At 43.5% G+C, this 22,694-nt stretch overlaps 1 protein-coding gene across 3 annotated transcripts in view; it reads left to right on the plus strand.

The window, feature by feature from the left end:
• The first annotated feature begins 5,385 nt into the window (after positions 1-5,385).
• Positions 5,386-22,694, plus strand: part of c4h1orf112 (chromosome 4 C1orf112 homolog) — a 57,252-nt gene continuing 39,943 nt past the window's right edge. For 2 of the 3 annotated variants that reach the window (XM_038794535.1, XM_038794537.1), the window contains exons 1-9: positions 5,386-5,838; positions 7,374-7,413; positions 9,531-9,619; positions 11,231-11,335; positions 13,212-13,352; positions 15,887-16,049; positions 19,994-20,078; positions 20,387-20,525; positions 22,235-22,324. In XM_038794535.1, coding sequence (XP_038650463.1) covers positions 5,749-5,838; positions 7,374-7,413; positions 9,531-9,619; positions 11,231-11,335; positions 13,212-13,352; positions 15,887-16,049; positions 19,994-20,078; positions 20,387-20,525; positions 22,235-22,324 — 942 coding nt within the window. In that variant the 5' untranslated portion in view covers positions 5,386-5,748. The remainder of the gene's footprint in view (positions 5,839-7,373; positions 7,414-9,530; positions 9,620-11,230; positions 11,336-13,211; positions 13,353-15,886; positions 16,050-19,993; positions 20,079-20,386; positions 20,526-22,234; positions 22,325-22,694) is intronic. The other variant, XM_038794536.1, reaches the window with a different exon arrangement.

A 22,694-nucleotide genomic window follows, 5' to 3' on the forward strand; every position in this document is an offset into this window, starting at 1 on the left:
TCAGTAACAATCCCCAACACAGTGCCAGTAACAAACGCCTGCACACAGCCAGTAACAATCCCCGACACAGAGCCAGTGACAATCCCCTACACAGAGCCAGTAACAATTCCCTGCACACAGCCAGTAACAATCCCCGACACAGAGCCAGTAACAATCCTCTGCACAGAGCCAGTAACAATTCCCTGCACAGAGCCAGTAACAATCCCCTACACAGAGCCAGTAACAATTCCCTGCACACAGCCAGTAACAATCCCCGACACAGAGCCAGTAACAATCCTCTGCACAGAGCCAGTAACAATTCCCTGCACAGAGCCAGTAACAATCCTCTACACAGAGCCAGTAACAATCCTCTACACAGAGCCAGTAATAGTTCCCTGCACAGAGTCAGTAATAATTCCCTGCACAGAGCCAGTAATAATTTCCTGCACAGAGACAGTAATAATCTTCTGTGCAGAGCCAGGATCAATCCCCTACACAGAGCCAGTAACAATCCCCTACTCACAGCCAGTAACAATCCCCTACTCACAGCCAGTAACAATCCCCTACACAGAGCCAGTAACACCTGCACAGACCAAGTAACAACCCCCTCCACAGAGCCTTTAACAATACCTTGTGGACACATGATAGGCAAAATCCCGGATTTAGAGTCACACAACCTGATCATGGGGGGAGACTTTAACACAGTCATTGACCCCAAGTTGGACCGGTCGAAGTCCAGGACAGGGAAACGACCAGCAGTGGCTAAGGGACTGAAGGGTTTTATGGAGAAAGATTGGGGGGGGGGGGGGGGGGGGGGGGGGGGAGATCCCTGGAGGTTCACGCGGCCGAGAACGAAGGAGTTCTCTTTTTTCTCCCACGTTCCTAAGGTTTATTCCCGCACAGACTTCTTTCTCTTGAGCAGGGCGTTAATCCCAAAGGTGGCGGGAACAGAAGACTCAGCAATCACAGTCTCGGACCATGCCCTGCACTGGGTGGACCTGCGGCTTAGTGAAGAGAGAGAGGGCAGCGCCCACTCTGGAGACTGGATGTGGGGCTGCTGGCCGATGAAGAGGTTTGCGGGTGGATTAGCAGGAACATCCAGGATTACCTGGAAACAAACGATACGGGTGAGGTCGCAGCGGCAACGGTCCGAGAGGTTCTGAAGGCAGTTGTCAGAGGGGAACTCATCTCAATTCGATCCCATAGGGAAAAGAGAGAAAGAGCGGAGAGGGAGAGACTGGTGGAGGAGACACTCCAAGTGGACAGGAGATACGGGGAGGCCCCCGAGGCGGGGCTACTGAGGGAGCGGCAGAGTCTGCAGGCGGAGTTTGAACTGCTGACCACAGGGAAAGCGGTAACACAGCTGAGGAATGCAAGGGGGCAGTCCATGAGTATGGGGAGAAAGCGAGTAGAATGGTGGCACACCATCTGCGGATGAGGGAGGTGGCCAGGGAAATCAGAGGAGTAAAGAATAAGGAGGGTAACACGGTCTTGGATCCGGGGGGGGGGGGGGGGGGGGGGGGGGGGGGGAACGTAGTCTTTAAGGAATTCTATAGTAAACTATATGAGTCGGAGTCCCCGATGGGAGCGGAAGGTATGAGGCAATTTTTGGACCATTGAGGTTTCCAAAGTTGGAAGAGGACCTGGTGGAGGGGCTGAGGGCCCCAATTAAATTGGAGGAGATTGTCAAGGGTATAGAGGGCATGCAATCGGGTAAAGCCCCGGGGCCGGATGGTTACCAGGTAGAATTCTATAAGAAATTTTCGGAAATATTGAGGCCACTCCTGATGAGGACCTTCAATGAGGCTAGAGAGAAAGGAACCCTCCCCCCCAACAATGTCACAGGCTTTGATCTCACTCATTCTTAAACAAGGGAAGGACCCGAAACATTGCGGGTCATACAGGCCGATTTCGCTTTTAAACGTGGATGCCAAATTGCTAGCTAAGATTCCGGCCACAAGAATTGAGGATTGCTTCCCAGGGGTGATAGAGGCAGACCAGACTAGGTTCGTTAAAGGCAGACAACTCAATACCAATGTCCGGAGACTTTTGAATATTATTATGATTCCCTCAGAGGGAGGGGAGGCGGGTCTCGCTATACGCGGATGATTTGCTCCTGTACATTTCGGACCCTGTGGAGGGGATGGGGGAGGTTCTGCGGATCCTGAGGGATTTTGGTAATTTTTCAGGGTACAAACTGAACATGGGAAAGAGCAAGTTGTTTGTGATCCAGGCCAAGGGGCAGGAGGAGAGACTGAAAGAGCTGCCGCTCAGGATGGTAGAGAAAAGTTTTCGTTACCTGGCTAAACAGGTGGCCAGGAAATGGGATGCCCTGCACAGGCTCAACCTGACCCGGTTGGTGGAGCAAATGGAAGAGGACTTTAAAAGGTGGGACATGCTCCCGCTGTCACTGGCAGGGAGGGTGCAAACCGTGAAAATGACTGTCCTCCCCAAATTTTTATTTGTCTTTCAGTGCCTCCCCATCCTCATCCCTCAGGCCTTTTTTAAGCGGGTGAGTGGGATCATTACGGGCTTTGTGTGGCCGAATAAGACCCCGCGAGTAAGGAGATCGCTGTTGGAGCGCAGTCGGGGGGCGGGGGGGTTGGCACTGCCAAACTTTCGCAACTACAACTGGGCGGCCAATATAGCTATGATTAGGAGGTGGGCGATGCGGGGGGGGGGGGGGGTGTGTCGTGGCAGCAGCTGGAGGCGGCGTCATGTAAAGTACTAACTAGTCTGGGAGCTTTGATAACGGCTCCTTTGCCGTTCACGCCGACCCGTTACTCCACAAGTCCGGTGGTGGTGGTGGTGGCGACACTGCGGATCTGGGAACAGTGGAGGAGGTACATGAAAGTGGAGGGAGCGTCGGACTGGACCCCGATATGCAACAACCACAGATTTGGCCCGGGTAGGATGATGGATGGTGGGTTCCAGAGCTGGCAGACGGCAGGCATCAGAAGGATGGGGGATCTGTTCATAGACGGAAGCTTTCCCAGTTTGAAGGCGCTAGAGGACAAATTTAATCTGCCGCCAGGAAACACCTTTAAATATCTGCGAGTACGAGCCTTCCTGAAAAACAGGTAGTGGCCTTTCCAACGCTGCAACCACTGAGGATACAGGACAGGGTGGTCTCCGGCACCTGGTGGGGAGGGGAAGGTGACATATATCTACCAGGAATTACAGGAGGCAGAGGAAACCCCGGTGGAGAAGCTCAAGGGGAAGTGGGAGGAGGAGCTCGGTGAGGAGTTGGAAGCGGGTCTGTGGGCAGAGGTTCTGGGCAAGGTTAATTCCTCCTCATCATATGCCAGGCTCAGTCTAATTCAATTTAAGGTGGTCCACTGGGCACACATGACGGCAGCAAGAATGAGCAAGTTTTTTGGGGTAGAAGACAGATGTATGAGGTGCAAGGGCAGCCCTGCAAACCATATCTACATGTTTTGGGCATGCTCTGAGCTTAGAGTGTTCTGGCAAGGGTTCGCGAGGGCAATGTCCAAGGTGCTTAATACACGGGTGGTGCCGAGTCCAGAGATAGCGATCTTTGGAGTGTCAGAAGACCCGGGAAAATAAAGTTTGCCTTAAGAGAGTCTATGCTAGGGTTCTCTCGGAGGTGGCAACCGTTCGGCAACTTTCTCGGGGAAAATTAAAATATCAGCAGCAGCAGCAATCCGTAAGGGTTGGGGGGGAGGGGGGGCGAGTGCTTCATTGGGATGGTGTGGAAAGACTGGGTCGCGTGGAGAATGTCTATTTAATTGTTATTGTATATTTTTTTTTGCACTATGTTAATGTTCACTCTAGTTTGTTTTGTTATTATTGTTACTAGTGTTTTATTATGAAAAAAACCATTAAAATACTTTAAAAAAACATATAAAATTATGAAGGGGATAGGATAGATGCGGGCAGGTTGTTTCGCCTGGCAGGTGAAAGCAGAACTAGGGGGCATAGCCTCAAAATAAGGGGAAGTAGATTTAGGACTGAGTTTAGGAGGAACTTCTTCACCCAAAGGGTTGTGAATCTATGGTTTTCCTTGCCCAGTGAAGCAGTAGAGGCGCCTTCATTAAATGTTTTTAAGATAAAGATAGATAGTTTTTTGAAGAATAAAGGGATGGTGTTCGGGCCGGAAAGTGGAACTGAGTCCACAAAAGATCAGCCATGATCTCATTGAATGGCAGAGCAGGCTCGAGGGGCCAGATGGCCGACACCTGCTCCTAGTTCTTATGTTATTTTAATTAAGGTGATCCTCTAAAGCCATGAAATCGAGAGTGTGAACCACCGAGCAAGATCCCATCAAATAGCCGCAATCAACAGGGGAGGTTGGCCCCATATGACTTTCTAAAGGAAGGGATAATTGAAACTCCTGATATTTAAAACCCATGCGGTACCATCTAAAAGGAAAATTAGCAAGGGGAGGTAGTTTACCCCTCAACTCCCCCCCCGTCATAGGCTCAAACTTAGTAAACTTAACCTTGTAACCATAAAAGTCATTAAAACTACCCACCACTCCAACAATAGCAGTAATTCAAAACACCAGGGTTCAAAACAAACAGCAGCATGTCATCCTCATAAATCATGATCTTGTGTTACTTCATCCCAAATTCCAACCCCAATATCAAAGGGTCCAATCTAACAGATTCCACCAGTGGCTCAATGACCAGTGTAAAGAAAAAGGACAGAGGGCACCCCTGCCTAGCCACTCTCTGAAGATCAAAGTTGGACGACCTCAAACTGTTTGTTAGCACTGCTGCTAATGGTCTATGAAACAATAATTGATCCACTTGATATTATCCTCCCCAACCCAAAGCCTCACAACGGATACACCAGATAATTCCACTCAACTAGGTCAAATGATTTCTCTGCATCTCAGGAAATCACCACCCTATCCAGTGCACATCCCTGAAAAGCCTGTATCACATTCAGCAGACGTCTAATATTATTACTCGAAAACCTTCCCCTCATAAACACAGTCTGATCCTCCAGCACGACTGTCACAAGGATGCCCTCCAAACCATTTGGCCAGACCTCAAACAAGTTTCAAATCGACATTCAGAAGAGATATTGGCCTGTAAGAGGCACACACCTGGGAACACATAATGTTAACTGTTCTCAGAGCTGCAGAGTGCACAATGCAGTTTGAAGCAGTGCAGTGGGGTTAAAAAGAAAGATGCCCAATGTTCATCAGCTGTCTCAACGCAGTCCAGGGCTGAGCGCCTTTTTTAAAAACAAAAATGAGCATGAGCTTTGCACATGCGCGGTACTGAAGCGGGCGTGGGCAGGCAGTACAGGCACATGCGCAGTCCCGATGGGGTCCCGTGGGCCGGCATTCGCACATGCGCAGTCCCGATGGGGCCCCCGTTGGCCGGCAGCCGCACATGCGCAATCCCGAAGGGGCCCCGTGGTCCGGCAGTCGCACATGCGCAGTAGGATCCGCTGGCGGGCGGGAGGGAAGCAATTGGAGATATTGTCCCGAGCGGAATTCGGGAAACTGAGTCCATATCATTCGGCACACATGAAATAGTAGAATGAAAATAAAGTCGGGGCTGTGTTGGATTTGATTGCAGGTTTATTGGTTTCTATAGCAGCGACTGGCGCTGATGATAACCCCGCGGTGTCAGCTCCAGGAACAGGCCTCCCTCCATGTGGATTCCCAACTGTTACTGAAATGTCAGATAGTTGCAGATTTTATTTCTGACTTCTCCCGCCGAAGAGTACGGAGTATACCGCCTGCCTTTTCTTTAACCTGGAGTACCTTCAAAGTGACATAAACTTTTTAAGATGTCCCAGAATTGTTTATTGGAAGAGGTCTGTCAGTGGAATGAGGAGATGTGCAAGAGGAAGATGGGGCATGTTTTCCCTGAACTTATCATATCCTTTAACAGTTTTATTTGAGGTTGTGTTCCATTGATTTGTTATTGCCAATAATAAGTAGAAAGTTAGTAGCAAACATTCTGACAAAGTTAACGGTGAGTATCTTTGATCAATTAAAAATGAGGTAATACACATTTAATAAAATATGTGATAAGCAATAAATTATGGGATACAATTTCTAAGTTATCGAAATCTTGACCAGGGCCATCTTTGGGCATGTCAAAGGAAATTCAACTGCAGATATTGAAAATTTGAATTGAAATTGAAAATCGCTTATTGTCACGAGTAGGCTTCAATGAAGTTACTGTGAAAAGCCCCAAGTCACCACATTCCGGTACCTGTCCGGGGAGGCTGGTATGGGAATCGAACCGTGCTGCTGGCCTGATTGGTCTGCTTTAAAAGCCAGCGATTTAACTCAGTGAGATATAATGTGAAAGCAACCGAAGTCTTGAATTGGAATACAATCTGACACGAGCAAAGAGGATTTATGTGCATTATGGAATCAGTTTGACACTTGAAAACTATTTGTCATTGATAACCACTGATTGCAGACATGTAGTTGCAGAATGTAGTTATAATGCAGTCTGTGTCTTGCTTTAAGTTGAAAGAAGGAAACACTTGCATTTATATACTGTAGTGCTTTTCACAACTACCAGATGTTTTGCAGTCAATGAAATACTTTGGAAGTAAAGATATTTGTAGCAAACGTGGTCATTAATGTGTGTCAGGGGTTCATTTTGCTCTCCAGGATGATCCTCTTAATTTGATCTTTAGATAGTATTGCAGTTGAGCTCTGTTTGATGGTAAGACCAAGGGGTGTGTCTTTCTTTAATTAGAGTAACAACAGAGTAATAACAGTGGCAAAGAATCAGTATGCACAAGTGCCCTTTTTAAGGGGATGCAACTAAAGAGTAATTTAATTGAGTCTAATTAAACTAATGAATATTTCAACTACAATCAGTACCCTAAGCGATGTTCACCGGTTGTAAAAAGCTCCTGTTACCAATGAAGATGTTATTCTTCCTCGCCAGGGCCACTTGGGTACGACAAGACCGTGGCAGAGGGGCAGGCAGCCAGAGCAATCAAGCCCATGGGTCACACTCATCTTCGACTTGTGATGGGGCATTTGATACACCCTGAAGCAGTGTTGCGTGTTTTGATCCAATGTAGACTTAGATTTCACAATTAGTTCTTTTAAACTTATGTAGTGTGTGACGTTGCCCCATCATGGCTCTTTATTGAATGGCTGAAATGGATATTTAAGAGTTGTGCTGTGGGAAGAGGTGGTGGAGAACAATGGTGGCAGGCACAAAAGTGGAGTAAGGGCCACAATCTGATCAACCATGATCTGATTGAATGGTGAGCCAGGTTTGATGGGTCGAATAACCTACTCTGCTTCTATTACATGTGATCTTACATGTAACTAGTATATATTTTGTTGTCAGTTCCTAGCTATTGGTAATTTTACATATTTCATCCAAGTAATTACTCAGTGATGTTTTATTAGTGATATTCTCTTTAACAACAGTTACTGTATATATCAATGTAGTGAAAGGAGTAGTGAACAATTACGTAAGTACGAACTGTACATGCTAGCAGTCTTGTATCTTTCTGTGGAGCACAATAATTAATTACGTTGACAGAACCAAGAGCTGAAATAATGCCTGTATGTTACTTTCCATTTAAATACTTAACAGCTATAGAATATTGTAGGGAAGACAGCTTTCAATACAAATGTTCTCCTCCTTCATTTTTCTTAATGTTAATTTACTTCACAATTCCCTGGGACTGATCAATTCTAGTTGCGAAATGTCAACCGATTTTAGAAGAACGTGAGATAGGAGCAGGTGTAAGCCATATGGTGCTTCAAACCACCTTCTCCATTCAATGTATTCATGGGTGATCTTGAGCTTCAACTCCACTTTACTGTTCTGATTCCTTGAAGAGGCTTTATGAATAAGCTGTTGTATAACAGTTCTGTAAAGGTGGATTTGCTCTTTGATTACAGACTGAGGGGTTCCGAAACTGGAAAATTAGTAGCAGTTGGCTATTGCAGTCTATGAATCTGCTATAGAATTATCCAGCATCTGGCACGTATGTTCCAGCTGACAAAATTATGCTGATCCATAATTAATAATCAATAAGCATGAGGACCCCTAATGAGACTAGTCACTGATGAAGACTAGAGTCGCGGGTGATGGGCAGGAAGCCACTTAATTGCATAATACTAATTGAGACACATACCTCAACACAAATAAGCATAACATATTTTTTGTGTGTATAAATAATATATAGTTTAACATGGACTTTGTTCTTAAGAAGCATCTGGTAGTTCTACACAGACTTAGGTTTCTATTTATATTGTTATTGGAAATAATTAGAACATCTACACATTTTACAGGAGTAAGCAAAATGAGCAGATGATTTCCCATACTCCTACACCTCTCTATCTCTAGAGATCCTTTCTCTCTCCCACTGCTGATCTCATATCTCAAACCTTGCACAGTCTAATTACATCTCCTCCAGAAGATATACTAGCATAATTGTCACTGTAGATCATTTCCAGCCTGCTCCTGTCCCATCAAACTGGCTTTAGAATTTCCTCTGACCCTACTCACCAAATCTCTAATGGACTCTGACAATTTATCTGGCCCCATTTTCCTCCTTTTCATTCTGGACATACCACTCCAGACTCCTCGTTCATTCACACAGCAAATAACCAGTCCCACTCCTGCATGACTACCCTCTGACCTGCATGGAATAATTCTCATGCAGCACAACTCCTTAGTTCCACTCCTTTCAAGTAAAAGGTGTTCAATGGGCATCCAATGGTTCCCATCCACAGTTATCATTTTGTACAGTTTATTCAGCATTATGCATGTTCACTCTGCTGACTTCCTATGCCATGTTGTTGGTCTTAAGCTGATCTTTTAGACTTTTAATTGTAGTTCTAATTTTCACTTATTACAAGTGTACATTATCACAACTGTCTGGATAATACTTCCTACCCAGCTTTCTGTAAAGCCTTCATCGCCATCTGCATCATATCTGTTCTGATTAGTCTGCTTTCATAAGAACATAAGAAACAGAAGTAGGAGTGGACCATATGGCCCTATAAGCCGGCTCCACCATTTGATAGAATAATGGCTGATTTACGTCAACTTCACTTGCCTAAACCAAAAATCAATTCTGACTCAACCTTGAATATACTTAACAATGTACAACCCTTCGGGCGGCACTATGGCGCAGTGGTTAGCACTGCTGCTTCCCGGCGCCGAGGACCTGGGTTCGATCCCGGCCCCAGGTCACTGTCCATGTGGAAGTTACACATTCTCCCTGTGTCTGTGTGGTTATCACCCCCACAACCCAAAGATGTGCAGGGTAGCTGGATTGGCCATGCTAAATTACCCCTTAATAGGAAAAGTTATTCAAAAAATCAATGTACAACCTTCTAGCGTAGATGATTCCAAATCTTCACAACCCTGGGAATGAAGAAATGTTTCCTCGTCTCAGTCCGAAATGATTGACCCCTTATCCTGAGACTGCCTTGTGTTTTAGATTCCCCAGCTAAGGAAAACAACGTCTCGGTGTCATTCTGTTCAGAATCCTGTATATTTCAATGACATCATATCTCATTCTTCTTAATATCATAGAGTATTGACCTGATACCTCTTAATTTATTTTTCAAGGTGTGTTGAAGATTCTCACAGACAAGTTTCTGCCTCACATCAGCTTTGCTGAGAAAGAACAGACCTTTTTCTCTCAAACATTACCCAAGGTATGTGAATTTTCCATTTTGATTACATGTCTATTAATTGTAACTACCTTTTAAAACAATTCCAATAAACGTCATCAGTTTTGTTTTATTCTGATAATTTTCTTCACTGGTGGTGTTCACTCATTGCTCAAGTACTGCTCCATAGGGACCAAGCAGCCATCAATTCATGTGTATTGATAGAATGTTCCTTCATTGGTCCTCATCTAACTTTTGCATTTTTCGTGGGGTCCACTGGCTGGTAACCTGCGGAGTGATCCCTGGTTGTTTTCTCCCCTCCCTCGCATAAGGGTAGTGAGACCCCTTCACCACCATGCAGGCTGAAGTGAACTCTCTTAATATAGTCCAGGGATCAAACCGTGGCCTTTCCTTTACATTGTGCCCAAACTATTCATTGTACAACTACTGAAGATCTAAGATCCTAATATTTTACTTTCCTTTGTTACATGGTGTGTTACGTTGAAATGGCAGCAGGGCAAACTCCAGACATGTGTAATATTGTATCTGGCATCTTATTCACTGCTATATTATCTGAGTTCACCTGGCATATGGAGTTTGCCCCAGATGCAAAATAAGCCATAAGAGTTAAAACAATTAAACAATGCTAAGTAACTGCTTTATATTTCACAAGTAATGGAATACAATGTTGACAAATGTGAGGTTATCCATTTTGGTAGGAATAACAGCAAACGGGATTATTATTTAAACGATAAAATATTAAAGCATGCCGCTGTTCAGAGAGACTTGGGTGTGCTAGTGCATGAGTCACAGAAGGTTGGTTTACAAGTGCAACAGGTGATTAAGAAGGCAAATGGAATTTTGTCCTTCATTGCTAGAGGGATGGAGTTTAAGACTAGGGAGGTTATGTTGCAATTGTATAAGGTGTTAGTGTGGCCACACCTGGAGTATTGTGTTCAGTTTTGGTCTCCTTACTTGAGAAAGGACGTACTGGCGCTGGAGGGTGTGCAGAGGAGATTCACTAGGTTAATCCCAGAGCTGAAGGGGTTGGATTATGAGGAGAGGTTGAGTAGACTGGGACTGTACTCGTTGGAATTTAGAAGGATGAGGGGGGATCTTATAGAAACATTTAAAATTATGAAGGGAATAGATAGGATAGATGCGGGCAGGTTGTTTCCACTGGCGGGTGACAGCAGAACTAGGGGGCATAGCCTCAAAATAAGGGGAAGTAGATTTAGGACTGAGTTTAGGAGGAACTTCTTCACCCAAAGGGTTGTGAATCTATGGAATTCCTTGCCCAGTGAAGCAGTTGAGGCTCCTTCATTACATGTTTTTAAGGTAAAGATAGATAGTTTTTTGAAGAATAAAGGGATTAAGGGTTATGGTGTTCGAGCCGGAAAGTGGAGCTGAGTCCACAAAAGATCAGCCATGATCTAATTGAATGGCGGAGCAGGCTCGAGGGGCCAGATGGCCTACTCCTGCTCCTAGTTCTTATGTTCTTATTAAGTGAAAATATTCTTGACAAATTCAAGCTGTTAACCGTATTTATTTCTTGATCCATATTTGAAATTATTTCCCCTCATTCTTTAGCTTCAGTAAACATAAAATCATTTCCCAGCTGAAGGATCATATTCATGATGGTTTTCTTCCTACTAGGTAATTATTTTGTTTGATGAGCTTGCAAATAAGTTATCCCAGCAGGCAGGAGGGTTGTCCAGTCAGAACACTGAACTGCAGGCAGCGCTGAGAAACACTATACAGGTAGGATTCTTTTGAGTTCAAATGGTTATTATTAGTCTTCTCCTGATTGTAGTTTTTTCCTGATTGACAGGCAGTGACTAGTGGGGTACCGCAGGGATCTGTGCTAGGATCCCAACTGTTCACATTTATATATTAATGATTTGGACAAGGGAACTAAATGTATTACCAACAAATTTGCAGATGATAGAAAGTTGGGTTAGAGGATGAGCTGTGTGGAGGATGCAGAGATGCTTCACTGGGATTTGGACAGGCTCAGTGAGTGGGCACATGCATGGCAGATGCAGTATAATGTGGATAAACTTGAGGTTATCTGTTATGGTAGCAAAAATAGGAAGGCAGATTATTATTTGAATGGGTGTAAATTGAAAGAGGTGGATACTCAGCGAGACCTTGGTGTCCTCATGCATCAGTCATTGACAGTAAGCGTGCAGGTACAGCAGGCAATGTTGGCCTTCATAGCGAGAGGATTTGAGTATCGGATTAGAGGTGTTTTACTGCAATTGTATAGGGCTTTGGTGAGGCCACACCTGGTGTATTGGGTGCAGTTTTGGTGTCCTTATCTGATGAAGAAAGTTCTTGCTGTGGAGGGTGTGCAGCGAAGGTTTACCAGGCTGATTCTTGGGATGGCGGAACTGTCATATGAGGAGAGACTAAATCAGTTAGGATTATATTCATTGGAGTTTAGAAGAGTGAGAAGGGATCTCTTGGAAACTTACAAAATTCAACAGGATTAGACAGGGTAAATTTAGAAAGAATATTCCCAATGGTTGGGGTGTCCCGAACTAGGGGTCATAGTTTGAGAATAAGGGGTAAACCTTTAAGGACTGAGATGAGGAGAAATTTCTTCACCCGGAGAATGGTTAATGGAATTCGTTACCATAAAAAGTAGTTGAGGCCAAAATGTGTAATTTCAAGAAGGAATTAGACCTAGCTCTTGGGGCTAAAGGGATCAAGGGAATATGGGGGGGGGTAGACAGGATCAGGGTATTGAACTTGATGATCAGCCATGATCATAATGAATGGCAGAGCAGGCTCGAAGGGCCCAATGGTCTCTTTCTGCTTCTATTTTCTATGTTTCTAAAAGGCATTTGAAAAAGTTTCACACTGAATGCTATTGGTTAAACTCAAACTGTGGGGCTCCGGGTAAACTGTTAGAATGGAAAAAAAATGGCTAGGGAATGGAAATATGTACTTGTTATGCCAGAGCGTGTGGAAATATTGAATGGGGTGCCCCTGGCTCAACGCTGATACTATTGCTGTTTCTAATTTATATTAATTACTTTGAATGAGAAACTCATGCAAGACAGCCATATTTGAAGATTATATCAAACTAGGAAAGGCAGTGAAATTGCAAGAGGCAGCTCAAAGTACAGGATGAATTGGACAAAATATGTAAAAGTACAATGGCAGATAAAATTGAATGGCAACAAATGTAGAAGGTAAAATCACTTGCAGCACCACATGTACTCCATGAATGCCTCTGAAATAGCTACGGTCCAAGTTGAAAGAGACCTTAGCTGACTTACATTTGAAACCTAACGTGCCCAAAAATCAGTGTAATGAGGAATCTGGAATGGAACCTTTTATGCCAAGGCTTGTTGCAATATTATTTTTATAAACTTTATTTTAACATAATTGCCCCCTGTAAAATGGTTTGAAATATTAAAATGAGATTAAGCGCAGTCTGGTATAATAAAATTGGACGTCTTATTTTTATTAATTCTACTAGGATTGCAGTGACTGAGAGAAACTACTTGAAATTAAATGCAGTTTGTCTTTAGAACTTCAAAATAGTTTTTTGAACGAGGTTTGTGATCCACCTGCATACTTATATCTGTGAATTGCTAATCTAATTTCTGTTGTTTTCTATATGCAGTCTCAGATCCAGCTTTTGGAAGTTCTGGTGAATATTGTACATCATGTGTGCACACTTGAGGAGACTCTGACCTTGGCAAGCATCCATTCACTATCCTTGGCTGCCTTTCATGTCCTGAAGAATACCTTTAGTCACTGCAAGGTGAAATACACAAAATGTACTGCAGAAATGTTTAAATTTCTGTTTGGATCATTCACCATTCCCTATTTATGAGGATGATATTTGGTGCTCTTGAACTGGCATTAGAAATATCATCCATTCTGAGCAGATTTTGGTCCCTTTTGCGGGGGGTGGGGGGGGGGGGGGCGCAGTGAACTAAATTATGTTTGTTTTACAAAAAGCAAAATATTGCAGCTGCTGAAATATTCAAGTAAAGACAGAAAAGCTCAGCAATCTCCATTAAGACTGGCTTAAGAATTAACTTGCATTTATATACAGTAAAGTCACCATGGTCCCAGATAACCATAGGCTGCTTTCCCCTTTGAGGGGGAGAGCTGACTGGTGGTGATAGGAACATAAGAATTAGGAGCAGTAGTATGCAATTCAGCCCTTCGAGCCTGCTCCGCCATTCAATCAGATCATGGCTGATCTCTTCCTGGTCTCAAATCCACCTCCCGACCTGTTCCCCATGTCCCTTAACCTGTTTTTAAAATCACAAATATATCTACCTCCTTCTTGAAACCATATAATGATTCTGACTCCACCGCACTATGGGGCAGCGAGTTCCATAAATTCTGTGAGAAGTAATTCCTCTTTATCTCGGTTTTAAATCATAGAATTTACAGTGCAGAAGGAGGCCATTCAGCCCATCGAGTCGGCACCGGCTCTTGGAAAGAGCACCCTACCCAAGGTCAACACCTCCACCCTATCCCAATAACCCAGTAACCCCACCCAACACTAAGGGCAATTTTGGACATTAAGGGCAATTTATCATGGCCAATCCACCTAACCGGCACATCTTTGGACTGTGGGAGGAAACCGGAGCACCCGGAGGAAACCCACGCACACACGGGGAGGATGTGCAGACTCCGCACGGACAGTGACCCAAGCCGGAATCGAACCTGGGACCCTGGAGCTTTGAAGCCATTGTGCTATCCACAATGCTACCTTGCTGCCCTCAACCACCTCTCAACCTATATCTGTGACCTCTCACTCTAGATTTAACCTGATTAGTCCACTCTGCCATTTGACCAGACCATAACTGATCGAATCGTGGCCTCAGTTCTACATTACTGTCTACTCTTTTTGATTCCTTTGTCAATCACAAATCTATCCAACACAGCCTTAATAAAATTCTTGAACCAGACTTCATTCTTGCTCTCTATTGCGCTCTCCGCTTTTATTCATGTAGTGCTTTGGGATTTTTATGTTCATGTGAGAAAGCAGGTGGGGCCATAAGTTAACCGTTCACCTGAAAGATGACACTTCTTGCTGCAACCCTCCTTCAGTACTGCTCTAAGGTATCAATCGAGAATACTTGCTCAAGTGTCTGGAATTTCAAGATTCTTTTTACGAGGCACAATTGTACCACTGAACCAAAGATGGTGCTGACTACTAAACAAAATATCAGAAGGCTTTAGCTGTTTTCTAGGACTGCTACTTCCACTTCCTACATGTTCAATCTCTCCCCAGAATACCCACGCCTGAGCCCTGAACCTGGGTATTTTGCTCCTTTATTTCCTTTCCTCTATGCCCTGTTGGAGCTCTCTTTTTTCACATTACCCACCCGCATAATTATTTCTCAGGCTAGAATCTAAGGGAAGCTATAGCAATACAATAGTTCTGAAAGAGCTGGCATTTGGTCTTATTCTAATTTTTTTATTCCTATTGCTGTTCAGCATAGTTTACTTAGCCTAGCAAACATCACATTTTAATTAAAACTAAAGATGTTATTCATTGGAGAAGATGGGGATATTGCCGAGCAGCTGGAGAGCTGGAAAGAACCCTGCATCTCTTATTTTGGAGTTGGTTCACTGAATTTAAGCGCCAACTAGGCAATTAACAGGGCAGGGACTGGACTTTCCTGGGACCCCAGAAGCGGAAGTCCAGCAGAATCTGCCAACTAATCAGCAGCTCTTCGTTGTTTGGCAGCAGGAGGAAGATGCTACTGCCTGTACCACACGCTCAAGAGGTCCAGGTTTGTCGATTATTTTTGGAGGGGGATTGTGAGGTGGGTATTTCAGGGGAGGGATGCCGGCAGCAAGGATGGGAGTTACTTTCAGTGGGTTCCCTTTTCCTGGTGCCCGGTCCCTTGATTAGGCCTTCAGTGCATTTGAATGAGAGACTAGCAGAAACACACGAGCAATCCCGTCAGGGTTTACTGATCAGGCTTATCCGACCCACCACTGGGCAGTGGCAGGATGAGGCCATTAAGTGGGCATTTTTCAAGGGTTCAATTCTGGGTGGGTAGGTTGTCTACTGGCTTTCCTGCCATGGACTTAATTGGGGCAGAGGCCACACCTTCTCACCTAATTAAATGCTTCCATTGCCACCAAACGTGCCATTGGGGAGGGCAATAAATTCCATCTTGAGTTTCCACTTTGGGCCAAGTACTCAAGTGTAAAACCAATTCTGAAACATTTGGGGTGAATTCAAACGCATTATATTAATAAACTGTCTTGTTTTGTGCATGGATTGGCCTTTTGCTGATAGCTCTTCTTTTAACTTATATTTAGGACAGTGAGACTTTGTATAGTGGCCGCTTGCATTTGGTTGCGGACCTGTTACAATCTTTATTTAAGGAAGCATATTCCCTTCAAAAGAGCTTCATGGAACTCCTGGATCGGATAGTTCTGGAATCGGCCGATGCTACTGGTGATATTGCATGTATGGTGATAGGTGTGTTTGGAATATTCAATTTTTGAATTTTGTTTATTTCTGGAAGTTGCTGTACTGTTGATACATGTTTATATTAATTAGAATTTCTGTATGTGGTTTCAATAAAATTTAAATACTTTTAATGCCCATAATATTTAAAATTCTTTCTTGGCTTTTGGTGACCCCTCAATTTGCAAAATAGGGTTTTTTATTTCCTATAAAACATTTATTTCACAGCGATTGAGATCGCAGTAGACCTTAATGATAATGGGCCGGATTTTATTGTGAAAATGACGGCGAAGGTAACCATCATTGGATATGTGTCCAATCCATTTCAATGTGATTGAGTTTCTTTTGTGTTGTTAATCACATGTCACTTTAACCAGTGAGCAAAAAATCAACTTCTTTTTAACAGAATACACCAATGGTGACCGAGCCCTTTCATTCTGCTGCCTGCTGTGTTATTGATTCTGAGGATGAAATTACCTCCTACTTCAATCAGAAGCTACAAAATGAATTTATTCCATTTTGTTATAAAGGCTTTGTGTATCCAGCCCATTTATAATGAACTGGATGTTAATATTATCAAATTGTGCATTTTCTTCTAAAGTGTAGTGTTCTGTGATTTTTACCTAAAATTCTTGCTGAAATGCAGTTTAGTCACTGCAGTCAGGACCCAATGAGTGATCGTATATTTCAAAATATCATAGTCATAGAATGGTTACACAGAAGGAGGCCACTGTGTTTATACCAACCATTCGAAAAAACAACTCAGTTATTCCCAAATGCCTGCCATTTTCCCATAGGCCTGCAATTATTTTCTCTTCAGGTGCTCATCAAATTTTCTTTTGAAATCTCCAATTCTATCTGCCTCCTCCACACTCTCAGGTAATGCATTTATTGCATAAAAACCTTTTTCCTCATGTCGCCATTGATTCTTTTGTCATTCACCTTAAATTGGTATAGTCTGGTTCTTTACTTTTCTGTCCACTTGATTTTGAGCTCGTATTTCAAATCTCCTCTCAATCTTCTATTTAAGGAGATCAGTGCCAGCTTCTTCAACCTATCCATGTAACTGAATCCCTCATACCAAAATCCAGCCTCGTAAATGTTTCTTGCACCCTCTCTACTGTCTTCACATCACATCTTTCCTGAAGTGTGGTGCTCAGAATTGAACACAATACTCCAGTTGAGGCTGAACTAGTGTTTTATAAAGGTTTATCAGAACCTCTTTGCTTTTGTACTTTATGCTTCTATTTAGAAAGCCCATGATCTCATATATGCCTTTTTAACTACTTTATCAATCTGCCTTGTCACCTCAACAATGAGTGCATTTATACACCTCTCTCCTAGAACATAGAACAGTACAGCACAGAACAGGCCCTTCGGCCTTCGATGTTGTGCCGTGCAATGATCACCCTACTCAAACCCACGTATCCACCCTATACCCATAACCCAACAATCCCCCCATTAACCTTACACTACGGGCAATTTAGCATGGCCAGTCCACCTAACCCGCACATCTTTGGACTGTGGGAGGAAACCGGAGCGCCCGGAGGAAACCCACGCACACACGGGGAGGACGTGCAGACTCCACACAGACAGTGACCCAGCCGGGAATCGAACCTGGGACCCTGGAGCTGTGAAGCATTTATGCTAACCACCATGCTACCGTGCTGCCCCTTAATATTATCAAATTGTGCATTTTCTTCTAAAGTGTAGTGTTCTGTGATTTTTACCTAAAATTCTTGCTGAAATGCAGTTTAGTCACTGCAGTCAGGACCCAATGAGTGATCGTATATTTCAAAATATCATAGTCATAGAATGTCATCTCCTGTTCCTTTGTTCCTGCTACCTCCTTTAGAATTGTGCTCTTTTATTTCAAATTGCCTCTATTTATTCTTCCTGTAAAAATGCATCACTTCACAGTTTACTGCATTCATTTTATTTTCCAGATTTTTTTGCAATGCTGCTTCTGAGAAATTGCCTTCAGTTCATATGTGTCTGTTAAGATGATAGCACTGCTTCTTGGATATTGACATTACTGACATAAATGTTTCCCATCAAATAATGTGAGCTCGGGATATTTTCAGTTGTACAGGGGAATGAGGCAGGGGTGCCACATGTCCCCCCCCCTCTGTCTGAGTTGGCAATTGAGACATTGTCCATTATCCTGATAGGTGGAGAGGAATAGTAAGGGGAGGGTGGGGGTGTTGAACACAGGGTGTCCTTGTACACTGATGATCTGCTTTTATATGTAACGGATCTGATCCCCACAATGGGTGATATCATGGCACTCCTCAAGCAATCGGGGGCTTTTTCGGGGTATAAATTGAATTGGGAAAAGGTGAACAGGCTGAAAGCAGACTTGCAGAGGTGTGGCAGCTTCCCTGTGTCCTTGGCTGGCAGAGTAAAAATGAATGTCCTGTCACGTTTTCTGATTTTATTTTAGTGTTTGTTGTTTTTTTTAACAAAACAAAATCCTTTTTTGAGGGAGTGGAAAGATTCATTTTGACTTTCTTTTGGGCGGGAGAAGTAGCCAGGATTAGGAAGATTGTGCTTCAGACGGATCAGCAGGCAGGGGGCTTGGCGCTGCCAAGTCTGATATATTACTATTGGATGGCAAATGCTGAGAAGGTGCTAGGTTGGTGTGGAGATCTGTAGCCTTTATGGGTGTGGATGGAGTCGGGCTCGTGCAGCCAGTTGGGGCTAAGAGCGTTGGTTAGGGTCACGGCTTCTCTCCCTTTTTCTCCTGGGAAGTACTCGGGGAATCCAGTGGTGGCCTCCACGCAAGATATGGAGACAATTTCGGTAGTACCTCAAATTGGGGGCGGAATCGAAGTTGGTGCCGGTTTGCAAATGATATGTTCGAGCCAGCGAGGTTGAGCGCGAGGTTTAGTGAATGGGAGGACAACGGGGTTGTTGTGATGAAGGATTTGTTTTTGGAGGGCTGATTTGTGAGCTTTGAGGAGTTGGCGGAGGAATTTGGACTTTCATGGACAGATATATTGAGATATTTACAGGTGTGTGACTTCACGAAGAAGATCTTTCCGGCGTTTCCAGTGGTGCCCCCTTCCTTGCTGTTGGAGAATGTATTGTCACTGGCGGGGATGGAGGAGGGGAGTACCTTGGAGGTTTATGGGAGGCTTCGAGCGGAGGAGTCAGTATCCTTGAAGGGGGTTAAGGCCAAGAGTGAGGAGGAGTTGAGGTCTGAGCTGGAGGAGGGTGTGGTGTGAGATTCTGCATTGAGTGAACGCAACGTCATCATGTGCGAGGTTAGGGCTGAGACAGTTGAAGGTAGTGCATAGGGCCCATTTGACGAAATCCAGGATGAGCAGGCTATTTACGGGGATGGAGGATGCGTGAGAGCGATGTGGGAGGGGCCCGGCTAACCATGTACACATGTTCTGATCGTGTCCTAAGCCGGTAGGGTTCTGGGTCTCCTTTGGCATCAGGGCGGTGATCCTACAAATTGAGCCTTGAGCTCTTGGGGCCATTTTCGGAACTGCCAGAGCTGCAGACTAGGCTGATGTTCTGGCTTTCACCTTGCTGATTGCTTAAAGGCGGGTGCTGGTAAGTTGGAGGTCAGCTTCTCCATCAGCGCCTCGGTGTGGCTGGGGGATCTTATGGAATTTCTGTATCTCGAGAAAGTTAAGTACTCTGTGAAGGACACAGTTGAACGGTTCAATTGAAGATGGCAGCTGTTTATTTTGTACTTTAAAGAGCTGGTCACTTAATTGTTGGGGATGGGGGGTTGGTGTTGGCTGTTGGTAGGATTTTTGTTTGGCTTTCTGGGGGTTGCGGGGGGCAGGTTTTGTGGTGGGGATGGGCGTGTGTTATTACCTGGTACTATTTTTGTTATGTATAAAGTTGAATAAAAATATATATTTTTAAATTCTCATCTTTGGTGACATTTTGGCAATTTCTATATACTTGCATATTTCTAATTATCTCCCATTTTCCAGTGGTTCACAATGTTTTGAAGATTTGTCCAGTCATTTCCAAAATGGATCATGCCTTACATGCTAACACATGGAAGTTCCTTATTAAGTAAGTACAGACTACATTGGTAAAATATTTTCTTTGTCTTCTAAAGTCCTGTTTCTCCAGAAGACTAGCGCCATTTTACAAAGACAATTTTTGCACTACCCAATTCTAAATGATATTATTGGCAAACTAAACTTGTCCACTAAATGCTGGCCATTTCTGACTATTGATGATGGAGGGGAAAGGTGTGCAATTAACTATAGCGAATGTGATAAGTGTGTAGCTAAAATTGAGTTTCTTTTTCACTCGGTTGGCCAAAGAAAAATGAGCAGTTATGATGTTTTGTGTAACAGCTTGACATTCTGTTCCAGAATAAGTGTGAAGCACCGGAAATTGATCGAGACAAAGCTGCCACATGATGAACTTGTAGCTGGTCTTTGTGAGGACATTCTCTATTCTTTCAACTCATGCCTGCAGTTAGCTGAACAAGTGAACCAACCTGCAGGAATGGTAATTATTAATTATTCGTTTTAAATAGACAACATTTAGTAGACAGTGAAACTTGAGCAGAGCAGCACAGTCAATGTCAGCTGCAAGAGTATTTCTTGGTTATCTTTTTTGAAGTACGACAACTGAGCATCTACTTAATGCAGGCAGCATTGAGGGGTAAGGGTAAGGAGATATAAAGAGTTTATCGGTTGCTGTCTGAGCTGCCAGGTACAAAAACTTTTATGCCACCCGATAGCCCTGTCTGGCAAAACATGAAATAAGGTAATGATACTTCCACTGAAAAAATGGACAACCAATCACTTTCGGAGCAAGTTTTCCAAATGTCCCTGAACAACTGTACCACTGCTAGCAAATGTAAACGACTGAAATTAGTGGTAATTAGTGGTGGTGGCAGTCTGTATCATTTTTCTGATCGAGGACAGATTGAACACTGCTCTGCAGCCCAGGAATACAACTTTTACATATACAAATAATGCACGGACACGATACTCAGGCTTGCTGGAAAAACAAGTGGTAATGCAAACAGAAGTGTGGCAAATGAGAGATACATACAGACTAAAAGAAAAGATATCTATCCTAGAACTGATCCAGTCACACTCATTTGTTATATTCTGACGAATGGCATAGCAGAACAAGGAAGTCATTGGAAATTTTATTTTGGAGCAAAAGTGATACTTCTGCCTCCGACACCAGCCACCCAATCAATATCAGGGAAATTGTCCTTGAAAATCTGGGGTTTGAACAACAATTCTATTTTAGTAATTTCCTCTCCACTACCTAACTGTACAACCAGGCTGTGCTTAAAATATAATTGAAGACACTGTTTTATGTTAGGATAACAAAAAGCCTGTAATAAGTCAAGTTAAGCAGTATGTGTGCTTAACTGCTTAAGCATTGAGTGACCACAGACTATTTAACTGTCAGGACAGCAATATATCAAAGTTAATCTTGCCTGTACAAGCACAATTTCCAACAGGTAGGGTGGCACGGTGGCTCAGTGGTTAGCACGGCTGCTTCATGGCGCCGTGGACCTGGGTTCCATCCCGGCCCCGGGTCACTGTCCGTGAGGAGTTTGCACATTCTCCCTGCGTGGGTCTCAACCCCACAACCCAAAGATATGCAGGGAAGCTGGATTGGTCACACTGAATTGTCCCTTAATTGGAAAAAGAAAGAATTGTGTACTCTAAATTAGATTTAAAAATTTTTAAAAAACAATTTCTAACGGGCGTTGTCAGGTAGTGATAAGCAGCAGGAACCATTTCTCTTTTCTCTCATCCCTCACATGATTTCTTGCTTTTCAACCAGTTAAGCTAAGATTTGTTAGAGAATGTTACTACTTTTACCCCTGATGCTATCCAAAAATCTGAAAAAATACTTTTTACACATGTCAGCAGGTTCTCTTGTACCTCCCAAGTTGTAGCAATTTCTTTCCTTATTGCACCCTTTGTCATTATTTGTTATGTTGACCCATTGTGCTGTATCATATTACTAACGTATTCCCCATGTATCTAAACAGGAGATTTGAAATCACTGGACATTTTAGACGTGCTGTTGAGACAAACTGTGCTGTTTTTGTAAACTGTTTTAACTTGAGCCAATATACTCAAATCCTGACCCTTTGTAAGAGTTTGCTTTTTCACATGAGCTTGCATAGGTCAATGTAAAAATATTGAGGTTTATATTTCACTAAGCATCTGCACTTCATCCAGGGAAATGCAAACACTACAGATTGCAAACTCTTCCAGAAGACCATGAAGCTGTGCCGTTTTTTTGTCAACACACTGGTGCATTATGTAAAGGTAATACAAGTTGTTATCAGGTGCTTATTTTTAAAATTGTGTTAGGGCAAAGAGGGTGGTCAAGAGCAGTGTGGGTCCCTTGAAAACTGATAATTGCAATATTGTATATGAACATAAAGGAATGTTCATATGTTGAATAATTACTTTGCCAGTATTTACATTAGGGGAACAGGATAGTATACCAGGCATCCCAAGGAAACCAATATTGAATTCGGAACTGGAACTCAGTAAATTAATGTAAGCAAATTAACTAATGAAGGACACTATGGTACTGAAGAGTGATAAATCCCCAGGACCAGATGGTTTCCATCCCAGGGTTTTAGCAGAAGTAAGTAGAACATTGCAGATTCCCGAACTATAATCTTCCAAA

The sequence above is a fragment of the Scyliorhinus canicula genome, chromosome 4 (assembly GCF_902713615.1).
Source record: "Scyliorhinus canicula chromosome 4, sScyCan1.1, whole genome shotgun sequence".
In the NCBI taxonomy this organism is placed as follows: Eukaryota; Metazoa; Chordata; class Chondrichthyes; order Carcharhiniformes; family Scyliorhinidae; genus Scyliorhinus; species Scyliorhinus canicula.